Here is a 26,949-nt window from a genome sequence, read left to right as displayed (position 1 = left end):
GTGGTAACCCTAATTGGAACTTACCGTCTTGGAGTGTCGAGCAGACAATGGGGAAGGAGAACGGCCCCAGCCCGTAGTTTGAGAAGCCAGCCACCTAAAATAAAAGTCCCACATAACCCGGCTTGTGGCCTTCAAAATCCGGGGTTTTCACGCGTCTTGTCCTGTTGAAAAATTTTAGAGGTGGTAACCCTAATTGGAACTTACCGTCTTGGAGTGTCGAGCAGACAATGGGGAAGGAGAACGGCCCCAGCCCGTAGTTTGAGAAGCCAGCCACCTAAAATAAAATAATATAACATTCCACTTTGGCGTTACAAAGAGAACTAACAAGTTTCTTCCAGCACTTCACAGCACTAGTTGTTCTGAAGTGGTGGGACTTGGGACGTATTTGGAACGAGGAGTAAGCAAGCCACCTAAGATTAAAGACATATTCTTCAGAATGGAACTGTAATATTCCACTTTGGCATTACAATGATAAGAAAGTTTCTTCCACCACTTCTCAGTACTAGACAGTTCATTTGTTCGTTTCAGCCGAAAGAGGTCCACTGCTGGACAAAGGCCTCCCCCAAGGATTTCCACAAAGACTGGTCCTGCGCCGCTCGCATCCAGGCACCGCCCGCGACCTTCACCAGATCGTCGGTCCACCTAGTGGGAAGCCTGCCCACGCTACGTCTTCCGGCTCGTGGTCGCCACTCAAGAACTTTCCGACCCCAGCGGCCATCAGCTCTTCGAGCTATGTGGCCCGCCCACTGCCACTTGATTTTGGCGATTCTGCGGGCTATGTCTGTCACTCTGGTTTTCCTACGGATCTCCTCATTTCTGATTCGATCACGCAGGGTAACTCCGAGCATAGCACGCTCCATCGCTCTTTGGGTGACCTTGAGCCTTCTTATGAGGCCCATAGTAAGTGACTAGACAGTAGTTGTTCTGAAATGGGACTTGGAACGTATTTGGAACGAGTTCAAGTGTTTGAAAAGGGACTAAATAATATAACGAATGTTTAGTGGCCCTAAGCCACATGAGTAAGACTCAGTTTCTTTAGGTGTTCTGTGGCTAAACCACTTAAAATGAGTAAAGTACCTACGTAGGTACTTTGCTCATTCTAGTTGTAGAGAACGATATACGAGCAAGAGTAGGAGAGAAACCTTCATTTATTTAGTTAATTAATGTAATGTGATAAAAAATAAATCTACTAATTTGAAATCATTACTTACCTTTACAGTATAGTTGGTGAATTTCATCAAGCTTTGAAGCCGTAGTTCAGTGACTAGCGAAGTAGCATTGATCCATTGTCGACCTGTAGAAAAAAACTTGAATAAGCACCAAATTACAAGGGTTCATTTACCCAAAGGGTTTACAACACTTTAATTAAAACACAACTAGTGTTTTCTTTTTTTTTTCAACACAATGAAATAAACATTTATGTATCAGAAAGTGCTAAAGCATTTTAGGTAAATCGATGGATTTCATATACTGGCACTGTTTTTTTGAAAAGCAGACATTTGTCCCCAGCCGCCCCCGAAAATTGCCTGCCCTAGGTTTCAGCCTACTTGTCGTGTAGTGTTGTCTTATTCTGAAGTAAGGGTGAATTCGCCACAGTTGGATAGGGCTAGCAATTTATTCCAATAACAAATATATATCTATAAAGGGAAAGGTCACTGACTTACTCATTCACTCATCACGAAATTTCAGAAACTACAAGTGCTAGGAGTCGCGAATTTTGCATGGGGGTTCTTTTTAGAACGTAGTTGCTCACTAAAATTCATAATAACAATAGGTACATCTGATAATTGATAATAAAAGTAAAATTATATTCAAATTAGTCAAATTTTGTCACTCAAGAAGTCTAAGAGGGGAATTAGCAAAATACAAACGGGTAAAACGGGATCCACGCGTACGAAGTCGATAAACGCGAATGCAAGTTCCAAATAATTTCCAATCGGTTCACAGTTGTAAGCTGTTCTCTCTGGTCTGTGGGTTTCAACCAGAACTATCCGTTCCTAGTTCAGCCACAAGGGACATACTCAGCTGCGACTTGGGTCCAGTGCTATTTGAATAATTTGTACAGCAGCACATCAAGCTGACTCTGTGGCATCTTATTTATTTGTGATATTAAGTGTGATTTTACAACAAAATTGTATAGTTAGCTCGAAGTGATTGTGATATTGTAGTAACTTATGAAAGTTTGGCGCAGCAGTCACTGTTTACTTTTGCCTAATGTTAAAGAATATTCCAGTCTGAAGTGGGTCATCATATCATATCTGAACCCTAAACCGTTGCCCTGAACGACAATGCTCATACATATTCGAACTTATTTTACTTTGAACTGACTGCAGACCACAACCAGTGTGGAAAAGCCTTAAATACCTACTATTTGATGTCACCGAAACTTCAACTTGTAAACTCGCACCGTTCAAATTGAAAAGGAAATAACACTTCCGGCAACGAGCGAACGGTTATAACAAGAAAGTTTGTATTTGTGTTCAAAATATAGAAAGAATAAGCGAGAAAATGTGTTCATTTCTTGGTATACAGTAGCTTGATAGAGCATTTTGTTGCAAAACTGCACTTAATATAAGATATTTTCATAATATGATGTAAAATTAAATACAAATACAAATACAAAATCATTTATTGTGAATCATAGGTAAAATGGTGACATGTTACATTAGGTAGTATCACTATGTTCCGCTCAAAGAGCATACAATTTGTCAGACAACAATAAAAAACAATAAAAAATATTAGACAAATTCAAACTGAATATTTGCCACACCATATTTCAGCGGTATCTTCGCATCCCTTAGCTCATAAATAACGTACGGGTAAGAGTGACAGTCCCAAAAATGTGGAATACGAGGTTATCCCGGCTAATTCAACTTGGGTGTTACTTAACCCATTCACTGCCGTCTAAATTTGAAAAAACTGCAACCGTAAAGTTTACTTACAGGAACCTTAGCCTTTTATAAGATAATAACTACATCAGTGCCCCAGCCTGTCGGTGCAGTAGTTCGTTCGTTTTAGTCAAATGACGTCCACTGCTGGACAAAGACCTCCCCCAAGGATTTCTACAACGACCGGTCCTGCGCTGTCCACATCCAGGTACTTTCCATGACCTTTATCAGATCTTTGTCCATCTAGTGAGGGCCTGGCCACACTACATCTTCCGGCGCGTGGTCGCCATTCATGAACTTTTCTGCCTTAAGTAAGCAAATAAAAATAACACTTACCCTGCGCAGGATACAGCACGTTGTACCCGATCAGTGCCCCAGCCTGTCGGTGCGGTGGTATCGGCTGCCAACTCACTCGTAGAGTGCTTGACTTCACTTCTTTTTTAAACTACAGAGGCTTTTCTGAAGCTGTTGGAAAGTAAGCCTTACCCTGCGCAGCATAGAGCACATTGTACCCGATCAGTGCCCCAGCCTGTCGGTGCGGCGGTATCGGCTGCCAACTCACTCGCAGAGCGCTTGACGTCACTCCGCCACATTCCACTGAAGATGGCGCCTCTTCTGGGGCTGGTGGGAATGGAAAAAATGTAGGTAAGTCATCATCATCATCATTATTATAAGCTCATAATATAGTATCTAGAGCATAGAGACAGCTTAGACCCTCTTAGAGAGACGGGTTAAGAAGGCTGAGCGTTGAGGAATTAAAAAACTTTAATTTTTATAGCCACCTAATGAAAAAAGTCTGTTCTAGGGCTGATGGAAAATTTGTACATCATATTATACTGTAGAACTGGTGTTTGAGCTAGACGAGGGGCTTGCATTACAGATCACCTGTCATCATCATCATCTCAACCATAGGACGTCCACTGCTGAACATAGGCCTCCCCCAATGCTTTCCATGTTACCCGGTTGGTAGCGGCGGCCTGCGTCCAGCGCTTTCCTGCTACCTTTATGATGTCGTCGGTCCACCTTGTGGGTAGACGTCCCACGCTGCGTTTTCCGTAACAGATAACCTGTACTTCAAACTAATCTAGTCAAAGTAAGTCATCATCATCATCAGGTTATCTATTTAGTCTCCATTCTTTGCTACAAACAATGGAGAAGAGAGTTTACTTTGTGCTTTATATCTGTTGAATAAGGTCCGAAATACAATACTCTGTATCATCGTGGAACCGAGAACTAACAGTCGACTCTGAGAATATGGCCGCTATTCGATACGTATCGTTAAATTTAACTACAGGTTGTGGGTATTCATTGAAAGTGATAGTAGGTATTTGATACTGTGTGGATATGTCTATCATTTGTCTAGAGGTTAAACACAAATAAAAAATATCTACGGGCATTTTAGAATGTGTCGTCAAGTTCCAAACTATACAAATCTTGCACAATGATGCTACCAGGCAGTGGATAAACATTATGTACATAATTGATGAATGTTCAGGGTGACACATGAACCAATCACAGAGCTTCAACGCTGTGCGTTCGATTTGCTGCTTCACTTAAGCAACCATCGTTTGTGAATACGGGCGTAAGTTCTCCTGCCAAGTCTTCTAATCTATGTAGTTCATAAATACGAGTATATTGCTCTGCTAATACACTCCATGTGATGGATACGAAACTATTTCCACCATTTGTAACCACTAATGCCACTTCTGTAATAGTGACTGAGTCATTCTTCTTGCGCTGCTTCTTCTCAACACTGGCCTATTTATTGTCCTGAAGCAGTGGCAAGGTCTAATGGGACGTCGTGACGTATTTATGTATAGGCAGGATAACATCTTAATAAAAACCCAGCAGTGTAGGTCAAGGTGGTTTATTGAACCCGCAACGAAATTAGTTAAAATGAGAATTGTGGGATGCAACCTTAAGATAAGTTTGCTCGTCTTTCTCCAAGTGTATGAGATACTTCACGCACCAAAAAACATCCAGCAATATGATGAATATACCAAAACTTCACATATCCACATCACAAAGAGCTCCCGTAAATCCAACTTCAGACATTTCGGATTTATTACGCTCGAAATCTCGCAAACGTGTGAAGTTTTAACGAAAACAAAGCGGCGAACTTCCCTCCTCTGTTAATTGCTGAAAGTTTCAAAAAGTTCCGACAAAAAACCCGAGAAAGGGGATAATAGAATTATATTACCGGTCGTTGTACAGGATGCTTCTTTTTGGGGTCCCGTAAACAACGGATAAAAACGTCACCCTATTACTAAGACTCTACTGTGTGTCACTCAGTGTTTGTCACCAGCCGGGCTAGGATGCCCGCCGTAATAAGATCTTATCGACGATTTTAGACGACAAATGGCTTAACGCGTAAATTAGATAAAATGACGTGATAAAAAGCTTATCACGGCGCGCATCCCAGGTCTACAAGCTGTTGACATTTTCACAAATTATGTATTTTTGCCGCTACAACAAATACTTAAAACAAAGTTTTTTTTTATGTGGGGCATACAATAGATGTAATTGTGTTTGCTGTTTTTTGCTCGAATAAACTATTTACAAACCTAAATTTAACCGGAGCCCTTATTGCACGAGTCAGACTCGCACTTGGTCGGTTTTTTATATCAAAGTGATGTTCTGATGTTATTAAATAGCTGGTCTGTGGAAACAGCATTACGAGAATGACGTCATTTGTCTTTAGCTAAAGTCTGTTTTGCCATTAGTGAAGTTTGTCTTCAGCATTCATTGGAGCGAAAATATTGTGCAAAATTCCTCCGAATTAAAAGGGAAAAATTCTAAAAAGTTACGTAATTTATGCATTAGCTCAGACGTACTGTGCTTACTGATGTGGACAATGAAAGTGTTAACTAGTTAGGAAAATGTGAAAATGAGTTTTATAAACAGGAGTGCTGTGAATAGTAATGGGCAAACAGGCAGTGCCTACTTGGAACACTACAAAAACTCTTATGCACCTATAATGTATGCTATGCTTAACTGAAGAACGCCCACGATGATTGAAATAGACATACTAACACTATAATAATTATATTTATCATGGCGATCGATAAATTAGCGTTATTTCAGACGCCCGGGGCGCTTGTCCGCATTGTCACACTATTTTTAGGTATTCTAAACAGAACACAGCCTTGTCTAGTAGATTTAGAACATATGGAAGTCAACTTTACTGAACAGTATTTTTTGATACGTCAGTGGTTTGATATCAATTAGAAATACCAACAGTAATAGTACACACACATTCCTCTACTTAAATAGAAATAGGGCAAAAGAAAGTTATCAAATCAAATTGGCCAGTAGCTTAACCGCCTTTAAGCTGTCAAAAAGAAGCAAAAAATCTTTGGGGTATTCCCGAAAACGTAATTAACTTAGGTCCCAGTGGCCTGACCACAGACAAAATAGGAAAAAAAGAGTAATTCAGTTACACTGTGGTCTGAATTTGCCGCGTTCAGGTTGCGAGACAAATTGACGTAGAGACAGACACCTGCCGGGTGTAAAATGTTAGGAGGCCCTTAGCAAGGAACTGACAGGAGCGCATTTTTTCTTTTTGTTACTATTTTTAATGCTAACTGCAGCAACTCTGCATTTTATGGACTTACTGTCATTTTTTATTTACTCATTCAAATACTACGTAGTATGTGACATTAATTATGGGCATTATGTAGTGTAAATTGCAATACTTTGCAATAAAAAAAAATACAAACTTTTCTGATCAATGTGTTATTTTATTTTTTAAATATTTTATTTTTGATTCCTTGGTGGTACATAATAAATATAATAATATATTGGTGGTAACAATAATTAAATTATTGTTCAAAGTTCACCGGTGAACCGCGTGGCATCTAAAGTGTTAATTTATCTCGCTCTAGCTCTAGCTAGATTTTGAATAAAAAAATGCTATTTTATGTCGATTAATAATAATAAAAAGCCGCATAAGTCCTTTTGCAACACAGAATATTTCCCTATTTGTGTGAAAGCGAAATTCACGAGAGCAATGTAAATAAAAACACTATCCATGTCAATTTAAAATAAAACTTTTCCAATAAGAAGGGATAGTTTAAATTGGAAGCTTTGAAATCTGATTCATGAAAAAACAAGACTAAAACGCGGGATATTTTTCATAAATTTTAATGGAATCCTTAAAAAAAAATATCCCGCATTTTATCCCGCGTTTTAGTAGCAAAATAATTTTTTTTTTCACCATCAAACTTTGGAGCTAACAATGTTTATGGTGCACTGTGCAGGTATCAAACCCCAAATCTCTGGCAGAGTTCTCAACTCAACCACTACGCTCATCATTTCAGCCACAGGACGTCCACTGTTGAACATAGGCCTCCCCCAATGATATCCATATCGCGCAGTTGGTAGCGGCCTGCATCCAGCGCCTTTCAGCTACCTTTATGAGGTCGTCGGTCCACCTTGTGGGTGGACGTCCCACGCTGCGTTTTCCGGTACGTGCCACTACTACAATAATCATCGTCAAATTAAGCTTGAAATAACCACAAAGCTTCTGGTGTCACTAAACTTTAACAGTATGAACACTGCTTAAAAAGCTTTTCATTTCAAAAATTGTATAAGCCTCAAGAACATGCCTTTTACCAAGAAAAATCGCGTATTATCATTATCTTTACTACGTTATCTTAAGTTAATATTTTCCTTGCTTTATTCTACAACGGCGCACATGTGTGTTTTGTAATTTTAAAGCCTAAATCTCATTATTTCTTATGTACAGTAGAATCTCGACTTTACTCCATTGGATTAAGTATCATCGTCTTATTTTTGGTGCCAGTTCAAAAGCTTGCTTTTAAGGTAATTGGGTCTTGCAAGATATTGTGGTGTGGAATTAAAATATCATATTTCTGTTATTATCCCGAAGTAAATTGAGGTTTAATGAATATTATCTAATCTTAAGCCCTTATAGCGTCTTCTTATGTATTTAATATACTTGTAATTTTGCCTAAATACTCAACCATATTTTTAGGGTTACGTAGTCCTGACAAGGAACGCTTATAGGTAGATATTTAGTTTCGATATGTCTGTCTGTCCGAGGTTTTGCTTGGAAACTATTGGCACTAAGGAGCTGTAATTTTGTGGAGGTATGTGTTTTAATTACGCCGACAAAACAGTAAAATAAAATTTTGAAAAAAACAATTTTTTTTAGAGTTATCATCAAAAATCAAAAAAATTCATGATGGATGAATTTTTTTTCATCTTGTACCCCTTCGTGTGGAGTTTCGTTGGGCAGGTCTTTAAAATGGCTTAGGTGTTTCTAAGACTATTTTTCCATTTAGGGATCTGTTTGCAAATTTGCGACCATGGACCGGAAGATGCAGTGTGGGCACTAGTGGGCAGGCCATGCAGGCAACGCAGGACCGGTCGTTGTGGAAATCATTGGGAAAGCCTTTGTCCAACAGTGGACGTCCTTTGGCTGACACTTAACGAATTCTCAACCAAAAAGAATGACAGATCATTCAGGTTAAAGGGAAAAAACCTAATATGTATAGTTAAGTAACTATGTATATTCCCGGTAGGATGATATACTAGGAAGTATGGATGTCATGAATGTTTGTTTCAGTGAGGGAAAATCGGTACAATTTAATATCTATTTAGAAACGCTTTCAGACAGAGAAGAGAAGAACCTTTTATTATATGAATGTGTAGAAACATATCTGCTAATATTATTATTGCTTTTTGGGCCTTCATTTGCGCAAGCTCGACCAGTAGGCCTAAGATGCGCGCCGTGATAACTTTTATCGACGGCAAAATGTATGGGCAAAATCGATAAAATGGCGTGATAACCGCTTATCGCAGCGCGCATCTTAGGCCTACAGGGTTTGATCTATTGTGGCAGCCCTTGTCTTTAGAGTTCACATGAACATCTGCTCTATAGAAAAGAGAGTAAAGAATACGAAAAGTAATAAACAAGTAATTTAATATGAATAACTTTCCAACTCGACGGAGTTTACCAAACAGGATGAGCCGTATCATTTACATTTCCAAGACGGGCAAACAAAAGTTCCTCGCCTTTGCATCTTTTCAACTTCCTGATATCACAGTGGAAAAGTAAAGAGTTATCTTGCTTTGATCTAAATTGATCTCAATATAATAACTCAAAGGTGACTGACTGACTAACTGACATAGTGATCTATCAATGCACAGCCCAAACCACTGGACGGATCGGGCTGAAAGGCATGCAGGTAGATGTTATGACGTAGGCATCCGCTAAGAAAGGAATTTACGAAACTCCACCCCTATGGGGGTAAAACGGGATCCGCGCGTACGAAGTCGCGAGCGGCCGCTAGTTTATTTATATATTTAAACTTTAAAGCCATACTAATGAGGCAAACTGAATGGCATAAGGCTTTCTCTGCCAGTTAACTTTTGGGCTTAGCAGAAGCATTTCAAAAATGACTTTTTTATCTTTAAATGTGTCTCAAAGGCACTCGTAAGGCAAAAAAGATTTTATGATTTGTAAAGCCTTTTAAGGGCAACCCTTAAAGCATTTTTGTAATTGGTATTTTAATTTTATATCAGCATAGAGAGAGTTATTGGCTATGAGTTAGCGCATTATTGCAGTAAAACGCTATAATTATCAAAATTACCTTACCCTATAAACGGAAGGTATACTGCCTTTATTTCTGTTGCTGTTAACGTCGTCCTGTTACGCAAAGCGTTTTGCACTTTCACAAAATGTTCTCAAAATTGCAAATTGCGTCAACTCACAAATTAGAGAAACTCAGACTTTTCGCAAAGTTGCCTCGTGAACCTTTATTGTCTTCATTAACACTGTCTTACTTCCTTATTGTTGTTATAATTACTTTCCCACCTTTTTACGAGGAGAATTTGAAACTTCTTTTTAATTTTCAAGCGGGATTACGGTGATATTTTAGACTTTGTTGTTAAGATGAGCGTAAGATAATCAGAAGAAAACAAAAGAGTCGTTTTTTAGTTTGAAAGGAACAGCCTTAATATATTTTTTTTGTCTTATATGATAACATAATATTATTATACAGACTTTGAAAGCACTTCAGGTTATAGATAAATTATTGCAATTATTAATAAAGCAACACGTCATATGAAAACTTTACAACTAACAACCGTGTCTGAGGTGATGATACCGTTAATCCATTTGATTTATCTGATTTATGACTGGAAACCCCAAGTAGTTTACATTTTGTGCTCCTTTAAAACTCTGTTTAAAAGGTTTCTCGTAGTAAAATAATGTAGAATAGAATAGAATAGAATAGAAAAACCTTTATTTGACACGAAAACACAAATGAAAATGAACAAATAAAAGAACAGAAAACACAAAAAAAAAACATTACATTAAACAATACATAAATCTCGTGCCAAAAAGTATTAATCGAAACGCGCGTGTACGCGTGTCTCGACACTGGTTTTCAGGTATTATATTGAAAAAAAAAAAAAAAATTTAAACAAAAAGCAGTAGTTTTGCTTATGTACTTAAGAGTAACAGACGAGAAATACATTTTTTTTCGGCCTTTATACAGATTTAATATTATTTTAGTTGCACTCGCAAACCTCCACATTAACTGACGTATCCCAAGGGGTAACAGAATGCCAGAAAAATTTACCTTACAAATGCATGAGAAACTTCTGAATTTTAAGTTACGTCATTTTAGTTTCACACAATCCGTTCTAGAAAAGACAAATTCAAAACTAAAAATATTTCAACACTAGAACATCTTGGTCTAAACTTCCATGTGCCAAGAGTCGCCTTGTCATCGCAAGGAAATGTAGGCCACGCAGACACAACAAAGAGGGAAAACATTTCCCTCTAAATTTGCATCTACGTCAGTGATTCCAAAAGTTGTCCGAGCCCCCTAGGGTTTCATGGCAGACGGAGGTCTATGTTTTGTGGTGATAAAAAAGGGGAGTTTACAAGTTGTAAGTGAGGGTTTTTGAAGTTTTATCCAGTTTCAACAGAAAAAAATGCGATTTCCGTGAACAAATGTCACATTGAGACATAGATAAGCTGTTCTGTCAGCGTCAAATACACTTAGGCTGAGTTGCACCACCTAACTTAATTTGACCGTAACTATATCGATAACCGGCGTATTTTGTATGGAGTTTGACAGATTTTTGACGTTTGTTAAAGTCAAAATAAGATGGTGTAACCCAGCCTTAAAGTTGTTAAAAGCTTGCAACACGTATTTAGCTTTGTTGCCATTGGAATATGGTCAACTTTTTGGCCACTTTTGGTGTCACGAACTATTATATATTAGACGCTGACTGTATAAGAAATAAAACTATTTCTCAGCTATGACAACCTTTGGAAAGATGGAAAATAAGCAGCTTCGGAGGGTAAAACCAGTAAACATTCTATCTACGAGAAAAAACTTTGGGAACCTCTAATCTACACGAACAAAGCGAAGTTTGGAACTTGGGACTAAACGTACCCTTTTAGATTTCAGCAAGGGTTGAATGGCGGTTCTATTTGTATTTGTTAAGAAAGTTCAACAAAAAGTATTGATAACAAAGAGCCCGATGAGGCGATCTCTTTTAAAGTCAGTTTATTAACCCTTTTTCTTTGTTAGAAAATTTATTGAGGTGGCTTACGATTTTAAGCATTTAGAACAAAATTAATAAATATTGCTGATCATTTCATTTTGTTTTTAAGGCGCTTTTTAAAACTTTATTTATTAGGCAATATTGCAATGAAAAGCTAATAATTCAAGTAAGTATAGTTAATATTAAAACGCGAAGTTTTAATATTAACTATACAGGGTGATCTTACTTATCGTTTTCACCTTGTATGTGCGTCAAACTTTCACTTTCAGTATGGCACGTCAAAATATGTAATTATGTACATTTTGAAGAATTATTATTCTAATTTAGAATTAATTAGGTGCACTACTCAAATACTTATTAGTCAAGTGTTCCGGGAACGAGATTACACATCCTTTTGTTCTAACAATTCCCTATTTATTGTTTGAAGTATTTTAACAAGAACATTCCATTCATCATTTTTGTCAAAGCAAAATTGATAAGGTTCCATTCTGGGAATGTTTGCTGTATATAATATTTTAATAGACTACAAGCTTTTTTTACAAAATTCATAAACAAGGGCAGGTTATACAATTGTTCCCGGAAGATTAAAACATTCAAACCATTTCGTACTCAATTAAAATTACTGGCATAACCTTCAGTACATGAAAGAATTTCAATAAAATATGTTTTATGTATGAAAAACACATTTAAAAATGATTTACAGTGATTTATTTCCTCAAAAAGTCATTAAGGAAGAAGGGAATACCAATAAAAGTAAACATAAAAAGGTACATTTACACTGAAACGACTGGACGCGATTGTATGCGCAATTTTTATGAAAAGAACTGAAATTCACATGATAGATTTTATCTTTCAGCGACGACTATTTAGACTCCCCGCAGATTACAAACTCTTAGTCGGCCGATAGTTGGGCCCGATTCTATTAATGTGTATGAAGAATCGGCCGATCCAATGTGCGCACTTACATACATACCTAATACTGACTAACAGCCCGACCCAACTATCGGCCGACAAAAAGCCTGTAGTCTGCGGCTAAGTGTAAGCCTAGGCGCGATATTATTCAAGCGACAGTGGAGCGATGTTCTTGCGACTATGCAAAAAAGCATCAAATTATACGCGAATTTGGCTCGTGCTACAGGGCTACACACATCGCGATAGTGCGAATCTTCGGTATATTGCCATTTGTGTGGCCCAGGAGTGTGGGACATCATGTTATTTGACTACCCTTCGGCAACCGTTTCGGTGGGACATTTTAGAACACATAATATAGTCAGTCGTACAGCGTACATCTGGTCAACAAGGATGAAATTTGTAAATCAGCTACAAGCGATCCTGACTCGTCTTGCACAGCATACACTGAATACAGTGACCAATAAGGTTGACAATCGTACATCGGTGGCCCTCACTTTGTACGCTAAAGGGTAAAGTATCAGATTTAACTTGGGCAAACTTACCGCCTTCCCTGGTGTCTTGAAACAAAGGAATCGAATACGGCCCTGAGCCGGCCCCGTTGAACGCTGCTATGGATACTGCGTACCTGGGCAACAAAGGTGATACTTAAGTATTTGTTACGATTCAGTTTGGATTTTGGACTTGGAACAAAGGATTGGAATACGGTCCTGAACCGGCCCCGTTGAATGCTGCCCCTGAGGGCCTAGTGTGAGTTTACGCCAAAAATGTCGGATTGTACAGCGCCCCTAGCGGGAAACGTTCAAAAACTAAAATTTTCATACATTATTTTGTTTATTTTCATCATTTTCATTCATGATGTAAACTAACACTGGGCGCACAGGTCTACAAATGTGGTAGTAAGTTTGTTACGATTGAGTCTGTGTGCTTTTACATCAAGCAAGTTACTTAGTTTTGCGAATCGGTGAAGCTGTACCTACCTACTTGAAGAGTAAATATTTTTTTAATGAAAATGGATTACAGTCGATTTAAATAAATTATTATTTATGAAATTATAGCTTTTGGCTCGCCCGCTTAGTTGGTCTGTCACATACCTAAACCAATTTTCAATATAAATCGTTTCAGTGGTTTCAGGGTGAGAAGTCAACAGATACAGTTTCTGGATATGGAATAACTTTGAAGTCGATGCATGGATATTTCCTACTACTTTACTTACTAACAAAAGTATGGAATCATCCTCTTGTGTTTCGTTCCCAGCGATCTGATGAACTCGATGATTATCTAGTATGTATGGTATCAAGTTACAGGTTACATATAACCTTTAAACTGGTACCATTTCTAATTTAATATTCACAGTCATTTAGTTCCAAAGATCACTCGAAACGAATGGGGTGATTGCATATTTTTGCTCGCGAGGGTAGTTAATCTTTTAAAAGAAAGGAAAGTGATACAAAATTACTAAATTACTTACCTCACGCCTTTAAGTAATCCCGTAATAACAGTCTCCTGCTTGGAATATAAGGAGGTAGTTTTTATGGTCTTATCGCTGGCTTCTTCGGTCTCTGCAAGAAATAATTCGAGTTAGACATAAAAGTGTGCTCGTAAAATATCCGAGATAAGTAACTACCGGAGTTATAAAATTTGGGGGACGACATTTTTTTCTAATTTAAATTGAACTTTTTATGGAGCATTTTCGTTTGGACAGATTTTCGTTTATCGAAAAAATAAACTTAAGTTCTTCAAAGTTCATTCTAAAGAACATCAAAATATTATAAAACCGTTTATTCAAGACAAAGGATGAGAAAAGGATTGTACTGTACGAGTAAAATAATTAAAATGGTGGTTAGTGAATATAAGCATTTTCACATCCATGCTTTTCCTGCAAAAATCAGTCTACCGATTTATTATTCTTTGTTATTTACTACCCACACATCTGAAAAATACAAAGGTATAGTGGAACAAAGAGCCTCCTCCTTTCAAGTTAGTTTAAATGTTCACAAAAGGAACAACTATCGCTATTTGTGACTCTTACCTATCATCCCATTGAGTTGAGGAACAGCCTTCACCCGATACCCAATGATCAGGCCGTTGTGAGCATCAGCCGGTGGAGGTAGCCACTTCACCCTGAGCTCTCCAGGGGAGTCAGTTTGTTCCAGTTGCACTCCGAGAGGTGGTGATGATGGGGCTGCGACAAAATAGACAAATAACGTCTTTATTGCAGTACCATTAAGGTTTCAGAAGATCAGTGTAGTGTAGTTTGGGGCATGTATACGTTTATAAGAAGACCCTCGATCTATTCTTCATCTTAATCGGACACTCTTGTTAGAGTGGTCGTGGTTGCGCTGACAAGGTACACGGCCCACAACTATTACATACCTACTTACTGAACATTAGTACAGAAAATGACAATGGCATTTAAAAAACAAAGATACATAATTTTCAATTTGTCCTAAGAATCGAACTCGAAGACTTAAATCGAAAGGATATAACTCTTTTACCAATACACTTCGTCTTACTTCGAACTCCTCCTATGTTCTTCTGATTAATTTCGTTACGAGTCCAGTGACAGTTTAACTTGATCTTGACATGGTTTTCATTGGCGGTCAAGCTGTAGATCCTGGCCACACAGGAGTTGCAGAGGTGGGAACGAGAGATGGGAGTAGGTAGTCCCGTAACACTTACCCTCCTCAGTGGTGGTGAACCTCACAGGTGTAGAGTAGTGACTGAGGTCCGCCTGGTTCCCTCCAGCGACCCTCGCGGTGTAACCTGTGGCAGGCTGGAGGTCTTCGATCTCGATGGAGTGGCGGATGTCGTCTAGCCTGTGAAAGGAAAGCTTATGAAGCCTTGCGGAGAAATGTAGTGTGAAGTAACATTGATATTTTGAAGAAAAACACCGTCGCTTAGAAGCATCAAGAGAACATTTCGTTGCGGGTCCAATGACAGTTTAACTTTCCCCCGGGACAAACATGACCTTCATTGGTTGGGTTTTTGTGGCGGTCAAGCTGTAGATCCTGGCTACACAGGAGTTGCAGCGGTGGGAACGAGAGGTGGGAATAGTCCCGTAAGCATCAAGATCGAAGTACGACATTAAGGAAACAGGGCATCATCATTATCATTTTCAAATTCAAAATACGTTTTTTGTGAACCTAATTGTATTGAAGTGAATTTAGTCTCCAGTCTCCACTGCAGGAGTAGGATTTTTCTAATTTACCAGAGGCAAGTGAAGGAATTGGGCTGCATCTTCTCACCCTGGCCAGATGGGTTGGGGGAGGCCTGATGTTTGCATATTTGTTCCTAAGTCACCTTTTACAACATCCACAGGAAGAGTGGGAGTGGTCAGACCACTGACTGTGATCTTATTCTACTCAGCCTCAGCTCTACGCGACTGACTTATGCTGGATTTCTATATTCAATCCTAATCCAAATCCGTCCGTCTACTGGCAAAGGACATTGTCAGAAACCGCCTAAAAAACCGCCCAAAAACATTAACCCATCATAATTATTTTCTATTTTTTTTAATACATTAAGCACCCTTTCATTCTAATGGACACTTAAGCATTGAAAAATTAAATAAATAAGTCTTTTAACGTTTATTCTATAATACTATTACAACTTCCGGACGTTTTGGTGCGTGGCATGGTCTAAAACCTATCAAGTTCCATAATTTTTGCCGATGAAATCTGTACGAGGCATTACCGTACTTTATTGCTGGGAGTCCATGTATAGTGATGTTCCTGCGGCCATCATAGACAATAAAATATCGATTTTGAAAATAAAATAAATCGATTAAACTGCTTTGAAGACTAGATTTGCGTTAAAAGCTAAAAAGATATTGACAGTTTGACACTATTACAAGAAGATATCTAAAGTGTCCAACTGGTCGAAGGTCGTAAATAAAATAAAAATAATTAGGACCATAAACTGATATTCATGGTATCATAACTGTAAAAGTGTCAGAATCCGATGTTGAATCCAATGCCAGTTGAAGTGTGAGAAACATATATATATTTTTTTTTATGTGACAGGAGGCAAATGAGCAGACGGATCACCTGATATCAACCTAGTATAGTTGCCAGTCTCTCATAATCTATGCCAATGAGGGTTTTCGCGATTGAAAAATCCGCTAGATGGCAATACGTAGACGTGAGGTCCAAATGCTGCATGATTGGTTATTTTTGACATGACATTGACAGATATCCACCAATCATGCAGCATTTGGACCTCGCGTCTACGTATTGCCATCTCGCGGATTTTTCAATCGCGAAAACCCTCATTCATAGCACATGTATAATAATAGACCAAATGAACTTTTATAGATTGTGAAAGAGAAGATAAAGATTTTATTATTTTATTAAAATCTTGCCACGAGGTAGTTTTTCAGTAGAAACCAGGATTGGATAATCGCTACAGGCAAGTATCAGAACATTTTATAAATATTTTTAATCGATTATATCCATGTGAATCGTTTTAATAAATTGTCATTTTACTTTTTCAATTAAAACTTTTTCAATCCCTAGTCTTGTCAAACTGTCATAATGTCAACAAATTATAAATGTCACGTCAGTTGACTCAATTTCAGTCTTCTGTGCGTTTATTGTATTTTTATTTCAATGAAATAGTGCTAAAGGGTTAGTACTAAAACTGAAAGCCTTTTTTCAGAAAGAAAACCAATGTGGTGCCCTTATTATTCATGCTGTTTGAAAGTTACAAGTCAGTGATACAGAGTTGCCGACATTATAACTCCGTAGTGATACCATACCAAAGAAGAAGTTTTCCTAAACACTTGTGTTGTTTTTATATGTGATCGAATAAAAAGGATTAATTCTACTGCTCAAATGGAATAACTTATCCCAAGAGACCGAATATAAAAAAAACCTCTCCATAGAAATTATCACCATCACGAGGATGTGAATTTTTTTGAGAATTTGATATTGGTCCTGTAAGAAAAGTAGTTGTATTTCAGTAGTAGAATCAACCCTTCTTGTTTCATCAGCAAGAGTAACTATAAAAACGCCCTGTAGGTAGGTATTATTAAGCTGAAGAGTTTGTTTAGTGTCAAAGACTGTCACACAGTGTAACTTAAATTGGCATATTATGATAATGAACATAAAAACTTAAATAAATATTTATGTTAATATTTTTTCTATTTATTTATTTTCCCAAAGCTTCACAGTGACAGCTGAAACAGCAATACTGTTAACAAAACAGTAAAACTAAACTTGGAACAAACTGTTACAAATATGAGGGGTTTAATATTTTACAAATTAAAATAAAACCGCATGTTGCTTTACTTTCTCGTATAGGTAATAAATGTAATTAATGGCTAGATTATTAATGTTACTTTGTTACCCTCAATAGTGAGGAAATCTTATAAAATGGTAACCCTGATTTTTATTGTCATTCAAGTGCTCTTTCTTCGCATAGGCTTCTGTGATTTGGCCAAGGGCCACACACATTGCGATAACATTATACGACATTGATTTGACAGCAGCGGAGTGAAGTCTTGCGACTATGCAAAATGATACCCTGTAATCGTAGCGCATACAGACATAGACTGGGCGGGGCACATAGCTCGTAGAGCTGACAGAAGAGCAGACAGACTGAAGCTTTCTTTTCCGTGGGAGAGCCACGCTTCGGCATGAATGGGCCGGCTCGACCGGAGTGATACCACGGCCTCACAAAAAACCGGCGTGAAGCAGCGCTTGCGCTGTGTTTCGCCGAGTGAGTGAGGATACCGGAGGCCCAATTGGGGGGGAATGGGATTTAAAAGGTTGGCAGCGCACTTGTGACTTCACTGATGTTGCGGGTGTACATGGGCGACGGCAATTGCTTACCATCAGGTGATCCGTCTGCTCGTTTGCCTCCTATCACATAAAAAAAAAAAAAAAAAGAAAAAAAAGCTGACTTTCCTGGCCGCTGGGGCAGGAAAGTTCTTGAGTGGCGACCACGAGCCGAAAGACGTAGCGTGGGCAGGCCTCCCACTAGGTGGACCGACGATCTGGTGAAGGTCGCGGGAGGTGCCTGTATGCGAGCGGTGCAGGATCGGTCTTCGTGGAAATCCTTGGGGGAGGCCTTTGTCCAGCAGTGGACGTCTTTTCGGCTGAAACGAACGAACGAACGATACGTATTACCACTATTTACCAGACATTACTATTTATTGCATACTCGCCGGATTACACGTAGGAGCACGCGCGTAACAGCTTCGGCCTTGCATTATTATAAGATCTTGTTCCGCCCTTTTACGAACTTCCTCCGTGAGGATATCCCCGCCGAATTCTATGATGAACCTATCAAAAGTCATATTCTGCAATGTCAACCCACCACAAGGTGGACCGACGACCTGATAAAGGTAGCGGGAAGGCGCTGGATGCAGGCCGCTACCAACCGTGCGATGTGGAAGTCATTGGGGGAGGCCTATGTTCAGTAGTGGACGTCCTGTGGCTGAAATGATGATGATGATGAAGAAATGAATGAAAATGACAAATCTTCGCACGTGTATAATACCGTGCCAAAGTAATCATATAATTTTGGCACCTTAATAACTATTGCCGTTTTTGTTGTAAAGATCATGCAGCGCTACTTGCGGATATTATTGGAAAGAAAACTATGTGGGCTCTAGATCTGAAGCCGCTTTAACGAACACGAAGTGCTCATACAATGCGGCGTATTTTCTTCCAGTCTTTAGTCAGGACTTTAGTCGAATTAAAACCCCGGTTGAACGTGATATAGCCGCACTAGAATACGATGCTTTTTTGCATAATCGCAAGACTTCGTTCCGGTGTCGACCGAATGTTATCATGATGTATGTGGCTCAGGGGTTACCGTAGCCGCTAAGGTTTGAAACTTCTTGCTTAAAATATTGTAGTCTTTGGCATAGACTACGATGGTAGTCATGGAGATAGGAGTTTGTTATCTCGTGTCAGATGTAAATGGTGAAAAGAAAACTCATGATTCGTGGTATTTTTATGTAATATGTAGGTATTTTATAAAAGTGGAACCCCGAGTGATCTCCAAAACCCATTCTATTATTATATACGATTCGGCTTCGATATCTATAATACAATAGGAGTTTATTTCATGTGTCAGATGACAAGGGTGGAAACAACCTACGATTCATGTTGTTTATTTACGTGCAATATGTGGGCATATTGTAAAAGTGGAATTCCGAGTTGTATTTCTAAAACTTGTTCTATTATTTTATACTATTTGGCTGCGACTCGGCGTGACGACAATACAAAACATTTTTCGCGAATCGGTGTTCATACATTCACACAATACATTAGACGCCATGTTGTCATAAACGACATATTATAAAATCGCTGTGATTTAATATTCTTAATCATTAATTTTATGGCAAGTGTCCATCAGGAATCATTGTTCTTACACACAGAATCGTATTATTTCGCTTTCGGGTAGTAATATGTCAAAATTGTTGGTTCTTTAGGCGAACAATGTATGGAGAACGAACATTGTCCTTTCAATATGTTTTTCGTCAAAATATCTGCAAATTAGATGTTTTTATATTGTTCATAAACAATATTAAAGTGTAAATAAATTCATCGAATATAGTGGTTAGTTTTAAAATTGAATTCAATTTTACAGTTGAAATCCGGATTTGGACAAGGACTGACAAGGGAAACGGGCGTTAGGCGTAGAAGCTCTTGCGGTTTTTAATAAATTATGTAGTTTCGAGTGTACTGATGCCGTAATTAATTTCTTCGTGATATCACACCATATTTAACAAAAGAAATATAAATAGACGTTTGTCCCCTTTAATATCTAATAAAAAGTTACACACGCGTTAAACTGTCGTTTAAAATGTCATTTCCATACTAAACGTCGCTTTAAACAAGTGTTTAACGCGCGTGTAGCTTTTATTCATAAACGGGTAAGTAAGTATGTAAATTTTAATAAATGTAACGCCACATTCTTGTATACCACATGTAGGTATATGATGCTATTAAAAAACGTCAAACACGCGCTACAAAGCAATCGATAACCCATCAAGAAGTTTTCAATGGATTTTTCATGAATACTAATACGTTTTCCAAGAAAATTTGCTTATTATTCAGTAGAAGACCAGCCCTCTTTATTCGACATAATAAAAGCTACATTATGATTTGAAAGGTTTTGATGAGCATGCTATTATGGAATACAACGTTGTTTTGTAAGAAGTAAGCAACAATTGATTTATACTTAAAGGCAGTAAATATGTGTAGAATGGGAATTGGTGGGTAGCTTCAAATACCGTAGGTATTTTATAACACTTGTTTGTTAAATGCAATTCCATGCACTCGAGTGGAAACAATAAGTGATCACACTGGATTATTTCTAAACTATACAACAGTGATGGCCAAGAGGTCGACCGCGAAGACGACTTTGGTAGCCCGCGAAAGTTAAACAAACTGAACTTATTTTAAAATGTACTATTTGCGCCAAAACACTGGCTATCTATCTACCTATAAATATAGGTACACGCTTCGGTCGGTCGTAAAACGTGGTAGTATTGTTGCTGCTAAAATGTTTTACATATTTCACAAGAAATATTTTCGAGCTTAAGCAGACCTCACAGGTCAAAAGTTTGGCCACCCCTGCTATACAAGATATCAAAAAACTGATTCCTGAAAGTGCTTCGAGAGCTCTATCAACTTAGTATCAATAAATAGGTTACAGAATAAACTGGATCTATCCGAAATTCAATGTTTCCATCTATCAACTCTTACTGATTCTGAAAAAGTTTTCAGGTTTCGTAATCTAAGAATATGTTGTTAAAATAACATACCTACGAGACGACGTGTTGTATGAATCTGGCTTTTTCGTAAAGATGAGTACACAATATAGCATTTCATATACTTGAGATATAAATATTTATGCCTTTAAATAAATAAATTAAAAAAATCTGCTATGAGCGGGCTTTGACGTAATCTCGTCTAATGTTAAGTGTAGATGCAATTTAAGGTAAAACGTAGGTACCTGCCTCAGCATGTAATCCTTTTTAGGGATTTTAGGGATTTATTCTTTCCTGCACACGCTTGTCAGACGGGTTGATGAGACCTCGTTCCTACTTTTACATGTCTAGTAAGTTTTTTTTTTATTGTAACTCATTAATAAACGTCGCATTAAGACCCGTGTCTTACGTGTATTTTAGTGTACCTATTTATTATTATTAATCCTAAAAATACACGTCATATTTCTCAGGGCAAAATTGCAAACAAGAATTCCAATCACTAGCTGTTCTAAAAAAGTTAAGATGCATACTCACCATTATAACAGCAGTCAACGTTATATTATTATGAGAGCGCGTCTTATGGGAAGCCAATCTTTTGATGCCAAGACGATAATCCCTTTGCCAATAATTACATCCCACCCTATATTAGATACCCTATATTAGATACCCTATATTTCGCACGATCCCGAAATTAAACGGTATCGATTCCAGGAAGTCTGGAATCTAATCTATTGGGGGGAAACGTGATAGTTGGTTTATAGATCCAGTCTAAAGTTAATATTTGATAGTAAATCATGCAGTGTAGTGATTGGCCAAAAACTTTTTATAATATGCCATCAACACTGAATTTTCAGATAGATCCAATTTATTCTGTAAAGTACACCGTTTAAAAGAGCTCGTGACTTTTAGGATCAGTAACCAGTTTCTCGATAACTATTGTATAGTTTAGAAATAATCGAGTGAGATCACTTATCGTTTCCACCCTGTATAATGAGTGGAATTACTTTACATAACTAATTCACCAGAAGAGGTGTGTGATGAGTTTTGGCACAGAAGATGCCCCATGGTATTTTAAAGCATAGTGGCTTAAAACCATCCCTTTAGAGTTGGATCTTCGGACAATAATTCCCTTATATAGGACCAAAAGAGGTAACAAGGTGAGCTTAACAGTGTGAGCATCGGACTGCCGATTCCAAAATTTTAGGGGTCACTATAGTTCGATTCCTTCAAACATAAACATTTTAGTTTCTTGGAAATGTTATCGGGAATATTGCAGTGTTGTTTCCATTAACCTATTCGTTAAAAACCATCCGTTTCGTAAATATATTTAGCCACAAAACTAAAAACACCCGGAAACAAAACCAATTAATCCAACGTGCTGACGTGAACTCCTGGCAGACGTCCAGGACACCAACTGTTACTATCCGCAGACTTTTTGCCAGACCAAGTTTATTATTACCCTTTAACAGTCAAGCAAGCTGGAAATTCCCCATACATTTTCAACCTAAAGACAAAGGCATAAAGTTGAGGATTGTGACAATATTGGCTTAACTGGCGATGGAACTGATGGAATATATTTCGGGTGTTAAACTAAAAACTTTCAATTCTCACTAAAAACTTTATGGAAATGGCTAGGAACACATATTATTATAATTCAAGTAACTGTAACTTTCTTGAAATTACCTACCTCGTGTTATTTATGGATCTGACACTCGACTCCGCTAATCTCTGAATTCTAGTGAGTGATCTTCTATAGTTTGTTTAAGAATGGGAAGTAACGGAACCCTTATTTTAAAAATCTATTCTTATCCTGTGTGATACTGATAGTCCTGGTACTCAAACAGGATTGTTACATTACTGCATTAGGATAGGACGATCAAACTAACTGCGGACCTCGCTGGATGCGACTCTCCCTCCCACTTACCCGCACACCTCCCCGCTTCGGTCCCGTCCGTACTAAAGCGTCGATGTGAGGTCACGGCTGCCAAGTGCGCAGTGAACTCAGCGAGGTTGTCCCTTAGTCTCTTTCCCTGCCTTATGATATTGTCCTGACACTCACCTCAGCTAATCTCTAGCTACTGATCTAACGTTTGCTTCGACCCATGACTTAAAGTCCATTTTCCTACCTGGTGACATTAATAGTTCTGGCACTCGACCAGGCCAGCCGCTGGCTGTTGGTGATCTGAAGGCTGTAGAACTGCGCCAGGGAGCGAGTCATGTCGCGCCAGGAGAGCTTCACCCAGCGGCTCTTTATAGAGTCCACGGATAAATGATACTTCTACCCTTGACTTATAGTCTATTTACCTGGTGACATTGATAGTCCTGGCACTCGACCAGGCCAGCCGCTGGCTGTTGGTGATCTGAAGACTGTAGAACTGCGCCAGGGAGCGAGCCATGTCGCGCCAGGAGAGCTTCACCCATCGACTCTTGATGGAATCCACGGATAAGTCCGTTGGGGGTGATGGTGGTTCTAGAAGAGACCTTAGGATTAAGAACTTAGAAGTTATTTGTAGAATAGTAAAGGGTTACAAAGCTGACGTTTGCTTTCATGTTTTAGATATAGAGGGAATCATATTCGAATTAGAGACGATATTATAGTGGAGAGAGATAGATAACGTAGAAGATCAAAATATTCCAATCAATCAACGAACGTCAAATTCGAAGTTCAAGTGTTCACTGCATCTACAGATGTAAATAAACTGTATTGTGTACTGACATTTTTAGTTTTTTTTATATATTTTCAGTGCTTTCCAGTTTATTTTTAAAATCTAATGATATATGGGCGATTCATAACTTGTCGAACTATCATTATCAGGATTCCCTTGCAGGAATACGAACTTCTCAAAACCAGAGCCAAATTAAGGATTTGGCCTATCCACTTATCCTTTCCAAATCATTATAAAAACAGCTCACCCAAAATAGTAAGATGCACGCTGAACACATCAGCGCCGAATGGGTTGCCAGCTCGACACTGGTACAAGGCTCCATCGCTCGTCTCCGTCTGCATCAGCTCCAGAATGCTGGTTAGGCCGTCGTCAGTCTTCGCTTCAGAGATCTTTACCCTACAGGATAAAAACGATGTCATCAGGCACTTGACAGTAATAGAATAAATGATTTTAATCAATTAATAATCTCGCACATTTTTACCACTTGTTTTGTGAAAAATAGACACATAAAAAACATTTTAAAATGTCATCTATGTATTGGACCGAAACCTCTTATTACGTAGACTTTTGCCTAAATTCTACCTCATATCTGTGCTCATATTATTTTAATGATTTTATTTTACAAAGATGCAAATCAAGGTAATTGCACACCTAAAGGAGGATTCGACCAAACAAGAGTACCTTAATATTAATCACTGAATAAATCGTCAGTTATTCGACATTTTGACAATTCCCATACTGAAACTGTCAATGTGCCAGTTATACCAGGAGTAATTATTCTCGGATAAAAGTTTTCAGGCCTAAGTGAAACAGATCGAAGCTCAAAACTCAATTTAAAGTCAAGTATGTACATCATTTGACTGAATTTCAATATTTTAACCAATGAAGGCAATCTCCGACTAAAATTGAATCTTGAGAGTTATTTTGAAATAGGGGACTTTATAACACCTCTATTCTGTGAACGTCTTCTCAGACGTCGACGACGAGAATCTCACCCGTCTGTAAAGTTTTCATAACTTCAACAAAGTATGTAGAACTTATCAAATATTCTCTCTTCTTACCTCTTATCATAGCACACATAAGTACCTACATAGAAACAGCTAGTGACACTTTTAACTTGAAACTTAGGATAACCTTGTTGTACAAAATCAATTATCGTTCGTTTTCCTTTCAGCCAAATGATGTCCACTGCTGGACAAAGGCCTCCCAAGGATTTCCACAACGATCAATCCTGCGCCGCTCGCATCCAGGCATCTCCCGCGACCCTCACTAGATCGTCGGTCCACCTAGTGGGGGGCCTGCCCACACTAGGTCTATCGATCTACTCAACTAAAAACAACTATAGTCCGTGGCAATAAAACTGCCAATTTTGTAAATGCACTATGATGAAAATCGTCTCAAACAGCTGCTGAACTGTGAACTCCATACGAAAAATACCGGTTAAAATTTTCAATTTCTTTTGAGAAGTACTGTACACACCTCTGAGTCAATGGATTAATAGGTTTCGTGTTCTTCGTCCACATGATCCTAATGGGGTCATCTCCTTTGGCGTGACATTCTATCGTCACGTGCTGACCCAGTTTAGCTGTGACGTTCCTTGATACGTGGTCGAAGGTGACCGGTTCTGGAAGAGGTTGCTTGTTTAGTAAAAACGGATCATGAGATTTCCTGTAGGCAGTCGTTGAACTAACAGACACTTTTGATTTCCGTTGTATAGTAAAGTAGTAGTTAGAGTAACTAAATAGTAGTAAATACATAGTTACGGGGATTTGGTTTTACCAACGACAGATTATAATGATCATTTACTTACTATTGACTGAGATCCAAACGGTCTTGCTCAAGGCTTCTCCGACCCCATTCTCCACATGACAAGTGTACAGTCCAGCGTCAGACAAAGCCACCGAGTCGAAGATCAGAGACCCATTGGACAGACTGAGGACCCCTCCTCCAGCCACTTCTAGCACTGGTCTCCAGGCTTCCGACACAACTAGGGGGAAATAATACAGGAAAGTAGCTAGTCTGATTCCCCACAAGTTGACTATATTGGAAGAAAAATGTGTGTTATGAATGAATATGATCATGATTACAGTGCTTTTCTTTAAGTGATGGGGCACTTATACATGTAATTTTGGTTATGTATTTTAAATTTTAATAGTGTACTTATTGTTGAAAAGCCAAAATAAATAAATAAATAAATAAATAAATTACGCTGTTTTTAATATCGTGCGGATTTCTTCATGGACGCGGGATTTACGCATGCGTGATACCCTTCGTGTGATCTTTTCATACAAGTATTTTCACTAACCGCACGTCTTACTGCGTATTCCATGCATTACAATAAATACTTGTATGGAAAGGACACTTGCGGGTATCTCGCGATGATGAAATCCACGATATTAAAAACACCATAAGCCCCGGTTTTCACCAAGGCGGAGCGGAGCGTAGAAGTGTTTTGAATAACCAATCAGATTTTATTTTGTCAAGTTTATTAAATCTGGATGACATCTGATTGGTTGTTCAAAAAATTTCTCCGCTCTCCGCTCCGCCTTGGTGAAAACCAAAGGTTTCAAGCAAACCGGAGAGAGATGTGTTTGAACCAATCAGTTTTCTATTGAGCTGAAATGCATGCATGGGTAAAGCGTGATAATGCAAATTGTGATGACATGGATTTGATCTGATGATGGAGATGGAAAGTGAACCTCGTTTATTTTCGTGCATTTTCTTAGAAGCTTGTTTTAAGGTATTTTTTAAGCTAAAATGACTTATTCTTAACTTTCACTAAAACGGGATTTGGAAATGCGGGTGGGTTAAAAAAATTAATCGCGCCCGAGCAGACGACGCCGCATTTCTTCAGTCTGTCCACGACCAAGATTTTTTTTTAATCACAACGACTCGTGCTACCGAGTCGAAACGTTGGAAAGGTAAAAACATTTTTAAAAGTGTTTATGTGTTGCCAAATCCCGTTTTAGTGAAAATTAAGTAAAACAAATGCAACGTGAAAGTTGAAAATATTGAATAAACCACGGATACTCTCGGCGCACTTAAGAGACTCTTATCTAGGTTTATATAAGACGTCAATATTTAGGTGACAATTTATTGCTTGACACAGGTTGTCAATGGTTCACAAAGGTGTCAAAATCCTCACAGTATATAAAGCCGGGGAAAAAATCTGGACACCGCGGTACAGCTTTACGCGTCTCAAAGTACAGTG

General features: G+C 38.3%; 1 protein-coding gene across 1 annotated transcript; it reads right to left on the bottom strand.

Annotated features, from left to right (window-relative positions):
* Positions 1-147: 147 nt before the first annotated feature.
* Positions 148-24,325, bottom strand: LOC135083208 (cell adhesion molecule Dscam1-like). Its single transcript, XM_063977942.1, has 11 exons — positions 24,321-24,325; positions 23,986-24,134; positions 23,377-23,542; positions 15,027-15,163; positions 14,377-14,529; positions 13,816-13,906; positions 12,890-12,972; positions 3,375-3,509; positions 1,212-1,294; positions 205-274; positions 148-161 (listed from the first exon to the last, which is right to left on the bottom strand). The coding sequence occupies exons 1-11, from the start codon at positions 24,323-24,325 to the stop codon at positions 148-150; spliced, it is 1,086 nt and encodes a 361-aa protein (XP_063834012.1).
* Between the last annotated feature and the right edge of the window lie 2,624 nt (positions 24,326-26,949).

This window comes from Ostrinia nubilalis, chromosome 23, assembly GCF_963855985.1.
Source record: "Ostrinia nubilalis chromosome 23, ilOstNubi1.1, whole genome shotgun sequence".
NCBI lineage: Eukaryota > Metazoa > Arthropoda > Insecta > Lepidoptera > Crambidae > Ostrinia > Ostrinia nubilalis.
This window is presented reverse-complemented; position numbering and strand designations above follow the sequence as displayed.

What these genes read in the sequence shown, in the direction of transcription:
- LOC135083208 (XM_063977942.1), bottom strand. An exon ending in AGGACTATCAATGTCACCAG is followed by an intron (nt 15,164 to 23,376) that starts GTAAATAGACTA and finishes TTCCTTTCACAG; the next exon opens with GCTAGACGACATCCGCCACT. An exon ending in TCAACTCAATGGGATGATAG is followed by an intron (nt 13,907 to 14,376) that starts GTAAGAGTCACA and finishes TATTTCTTGCAG; the next exon opens with AGACCGAAGAAGCCAGCGAT.